Source organism: Apis mellifera, linkage group LG4 (assembly GCF_003254395.2).
Source record: "Apis mellifera strain DH4 linkage group LG4, Amel_HAv3.1, whole genome shotgun sequence".
NCBI lineage: Eukaryota > Metazoa > Arthropoda > Insecta > Hymenoptera > Apidae > Apis > Apis mellifera.
In genome coordinates this window covers 12,597,210-12,602,647 of record NC_037641.1, presented here as the reverse complement: position 1 = coordinate 12,602,647, position 5,438 = coordinate 12,597,210, and the positions used below count along the sequence as shown (strand labels likewise).

General features: G+C 24.2%; 1 protein-coding gene across 1 annotated transcript; it reads right to left on the bottom strand.

Annotated features, from left to right (window-relative positions):
• Positions 1-1,607: 1,607 nt before the first annotated feature.
• On the bottom strand, positions 1,608-4,941 carry LOC552379 (TBC1 domain family member 15). The gene is made up of 9 exons (XM_016911695.2): positions 4,521-4,941; positions 3,978-4,070; positions 3,408-3,909; positions 3,157-3,333; positions 2,993-3,087; positions 2,682-2,880; positions 2,398-2,615; positions 1,990-2,304; positions 1,608-1,913 (listed from the first exon to the last, which is right to left on the bottom strand). Exons 1-9 carry the CDS (start codon positions 4,545-4,547, stop codon positions 1,608-1,610), a joined length of 1,932 nt encoding a protein of 643 aa, XP_016767184.1. The 5' UTR covers positions 4,548-4,941.
• Positions 4,942-5,438: the final 497 nt, after the last annotated feature.

The window sequence follows — 5,438 nt, the reverse complement described above, 5'->3', positions numbered from 1 at the left end:
TTACATGGTTAAAAATTGAAAATTAATACTAAAATCGATAACTAATAATTTTAATTTAAAAATATATTAATTATTACATTTATTATTCTTATATTTTATTTTGCATTAAAATAGCAATAAAAATATTTTAATACAATTATAAATCGAAAATTAATATATAAAACAATAAAAAAAATTTATAAAACAATAAATCTAACTTAAGTTTAAAAAATATATATTATTCATTACATTTAACATTATAATAAATTATAGATACATTAAATAATAAAAATTTAAAAATTGATAAATTATTGATCATATGTTGAAAAAATTGATTTCTAATAATTGATAACATATCTTCGTCAAATTTCAATTGATATCGACTATATATATGATATCAATATTTATAATATGAAATAAGTCTCAGAAGAAAAAAATAATGAGCACGATGATCATAATTTATAAATTTTTATTATTATCTCCAAAATATTATAAATAAAATTCATGTAGAAAGAATAAAAAATAAAAATGTGAAAAAAATCGAAATAGGATAAGAATGAATTGAAGAATTTACTATCAGTGCCATCTTTTTAATTTCAAAAGTATCTTTCTTAATAAAATAGAATAAAAATTGAACATTAGTGCCATTTTTCGAATTGAAAAAAATATTCTTCTGGCACTCAAAAGATGACGCTAATGGTCATTTCTTATTTATTGTACTATTTTATTACTTATTAGTTTCATTTACAGCACTATAAAGATATTTTATAATTTTTAATTTATTTCTATCCTTATCTTTTTCCTTTTATTTGCTTTTTTTATCTAATTTATTCTATAAATTCATATATTTAAAAAATAGTCAATTTTCGAACTGTATCATTGTTGAACTTATTGATTGAATAATATTAGATATGTATTTATACAAATATACATATGTATTTACATTGATTATTAAGTTACTTTTAAATATTAAAAAATGTAAGAAAATTATAAATATCAATTTATTTATAGTTTAGGATTTTTATTAGAAATATACAGTACTATTGTGAAACTTTTTACAGATTTAAGAAAGACATTTGAACTTAAGTGAAAATAACACAAACATTTATAGTTATATTCGAAATACACTGTAAATTGTTTCCATTCACTATTTCCAATTCATGTGCATCGAAAGCATTATTTAGATGAAGAACATATAATACGAAACTACCTCTTATTTACTAAATATTCACACGACCGACAATCTCTTCACTTATAGTGAATTTTATAAATATCTCAAAATTCAACACTACTAACAACAATTTTCTCTATAACTTTATAAATTCGAGATAATGTTTAACATATACATAACAAAATTTCATGATCAAAATTTAAATTATAGTATCACATTTTAATGAAAATGATTCGTTTGTTAAACAAACAAAATGCTAAGTTTTTTGCATAAAATAAACTTTGATGAAAATCAAATAGTCATTGTCATATAATTTCAAATGATGCATATACATTCGTTTTGAAGAATATGACTATAAATATTGTTACTTAAGAATAATAAATCTTACAAAATTGACTGTAAACAACACGTTGTTATACAACGTTCATTATATTATGATGAATGAACGATCTTGTTCTCACATATACGATAAATTTAATCCACGTTCGAACGTCACTTCATCATTTCCAAATTTAATATTGCCACTTTCTGTACTACTTCTTCTTGAATTATTAGTAGCTTCATCAGTTTCAATGTTATGACCAGAAGCTTCACCATTCTCTATATCACTAATTGGTGATGTTTTATTCATAGGTTCAAGCCCAATTATTACGCGAACATTATCAGGTAACTGGTCCGCAACCGAAATTAGTTGATAATAAATACCTTCAGCTTTAGATAATGTCCAAGGTAATTCAATATGATGTGAAAGATCATTTATATGCTATAACATATAATATATATTATTTAAAGAAAAAAATTTATTAAAAATTTTCTTGATTTAAAAATTTTTATATTACCTTTAATATTTCTGTTAATCCATAACGATTTTCCATAAGCACATTTCGTTCTGTGTCCAAAATAGCTGCACAAAAAAGTAAATGGAAATTTTTACATGGTAAATCAGTCCACAATATCTCCCATAATTTCATTATGTCAACTGCATTAAATTCTCTTTTAAATAGTACTAAAAGCCAACGGAAGCAAAAAAACATGTTTCCTGAATCATGTTTATTCAAATAATGTGCTAATTGTGGATCTGTAGCACTCAAAAGAGTATATAATTGGCACAATTGGGCTTTCATTCCAGCTTGGTCTATTTCAAAATTGGAACTCTATTTTGTATAATAATAATATGTGATTAATTCAATATTTTTATAAGTTATTATAAACTTATATAACTTACAAATTTTATAATATAAACGTACCACTTTGTCCATGAAACCAACAAAACACCAAAACGCATCAACTTCACTTTCCATTAAACATAAAATAGGACTCAAAAGATCGCTCATACCTTGAACGTATCCCAAATCAAAATTGTACATTACATATGTCATAAGAATATCATATAATTGTGCTAAATGTGGATTGTTATCACCCGAGTAATATGGATGCGTTCTATCTGTTCTATTCACATCCTTTTCTAAAATTTATATATTTTTGTATTACAGATTTTTTTATAGAAATTCTTAAAATATTTTCATATTACCTATCAAACTTTTTCGATCTCGATAATCGGAAAAATTATTTTCTTGTACTGATGTCATAGATCTCCATTGTAATTTCATCATAAAATATTCATCAGTCTTCTTTTTTTTAAGTTCTAATCTCTCAATATGTGTAGAATTCCATGGATAATAATTTAATAAAAACTTCCATACTTCAAAGCGTAATGATGGTACAATACCCTAAAAAATTTTTTAATTTATTTGATTTGTTCATTATATTTGTAAATAATTAGTGATATTCTAAATTAAAAAATAGATATATTTATTTAGATATTTAGATTAATATACTAACCCCATGAAAAATAACTTCTTTTACTTCTTGAGGATTTAAAATTCTTCCTTCTGGATCCTTATATTTGTTCCATTGTTCTTGTGACAGTGGAGTACCTAATGTAATCCATATATATTTATATATTTTTAATAATATTATTTAACACAGTTCTATTTTCAACATACCCCTTGGACAAGGTGGTCTAGGAGGTAATACTACACTCAATTCATATTCCCCAATCACTTCATACTCCTCTCCTGAACCTACAGATACTGGAGGAGGAGGAATATCAATAGTAAAAGAATTATTCAATATATCTGCAACTGCTTCTTCAACTGGACGTTTAACTGGATCTTTATATACTATAATTTAGAGTTTAGAAAGAATGTAATAAAAAATCTTATAAATTGTTATTCCAAGATTCATCTGTACTTACACCAAATATCTGCCAGTTTACTAAAAGCTTCTAATGTTGTTTCATATGGACGGTTATGTAAATTTTTTACAAATTTCCAAACATAATCTGAAGTATTTTCTTGAAATAAATCTAATTCAGCAAATGATTTAGTTAGTACTGATTGAACTTCATCTACTACAATGTACAAATTTCTATTTGTACGAGACTTTACAAATTTAATAAATCCTTTTAAAGAATTTACAAAACTTTCAGCATTAGATAGCTGAAAGAAGGCAACATAGGTAGTACCATCTTTTTGCATAAATATAAGTTGTTGCCCCCCATGATTTACACGAAAAGAATTTAAATCTGAGAATAAAATTCTAACAGTCCTTGTACGTCCAAGAGAATCTGGCCCTTCTGATGAAGTACGAGTACGTCTGATATGAGTATCTACCAAGGACCATTCTGGATCTTGATCTTGATTTTCTGATACTACAGAATCCTCTATAGGTTTCCATTCTATACATTTCCCAAAACTCTGTAATTTTACAGAAAAATATTCCATGTTGTTTAAAATAATCAACATATTAAATTAGATCAACTTACATATTCAACAATATTTAATGTGCCTAAGCTGTGAACCTCATCTTCCCTTGTACTTGCACTTCGTAATACAACTCCCGTATGAATACAGAGATCCTAATTAAAAATTAATTATATAATATATATGTATATATATATATATATATATATATATATATGTGTGAATATAAAACAAATAAGATTTGAATTTATATGAAAGGAATTCTATAAAATGTATGTTAACAATAGATAACATTCTATAGTATATATAAAACATAACCTCTATTATAATGTCATTGTCAAACGAAACATATGAATTTTATTAAACTATGAAATGACAACAATGTAAAATTGATACAAATATAGAAATAAATGATACTTAAATAATTATGCTTTTGCATAAAGCTTAATTCAGTTTTATTGAAATATTAAAAATAATGCATGTGACTTGAATGTTTACGTCATTTATGAAATTGACAGAATATACATTCTAATAGTATTTTGCGACATCAAAAATTGCAATTGCATCATCAATACATATAAGAATAATTCAAAAATGATTCTTACCTTTCCCTGTTCTGTAGGTTCAAACATGTTATTTGTGTTTTTGTGTAAATCAACGACTTGAATAAATTATAGCTGATTTCATCACATTCCTTCTACTGTCCTACAAATTTACTTTCTCTCTTCTTCTATTTTATTGTCTTTATTCACTTGTGCAAACATATATTTGCAAGTTACTACTGCTTACGAGAATAACTGTCTTTCTCTGTATTATTTTGATCACAATTAATAAAAATATTATTTCGTCATTGATTCTGATTTATAATAGCCAGAAATTGTAAAACATTTTGTAATTATTTAAGATAATTCCTTGTAGCTTATTTTCAATAAATATAAATCTTATATGAGAAACGTTAAAAATTCGCAACATACTACGTATGAGTAAGCGTTTTATCACGACCTCTGTCACAAAAGCAACTCTTTCTCTGTAAAGGTGTTCATTCATTTTAGTGGTATACATTGAACGAGTAGTACGAAGATAGTAATAAATTGAATATCATATTCATATTAATAAAATAAATCTAGAATGTGTACAATATATTATAATCGATACTTTTTACAAAATTATAAGTTTTATTTTATGATTATGAGATAAAAATATTATACGATTTCAAAAAAAAATTTCATTTTTGAAAGTTTAATTTCAGATTACCTTGAAAACATCTGTAAAATTATTCTGTAATGCATACTTATATAGTTCGTTCACGTGAAAGAAATAGTACGTAAGTACTTACCATTGAAAGAAAGATTACTTATTCATCACACTCGCACATTAATTAAAATGATACTACTTATTAACTTTAACTTTAACTTAAATTAAACAAAGTTTAAAGTAAAATAGTAATGATAGTAAAAAATATTCAAATAGTGAAATATAAAAAATATAAAAAAGGAAATGAATTAAAATAGATCATTTTTCAT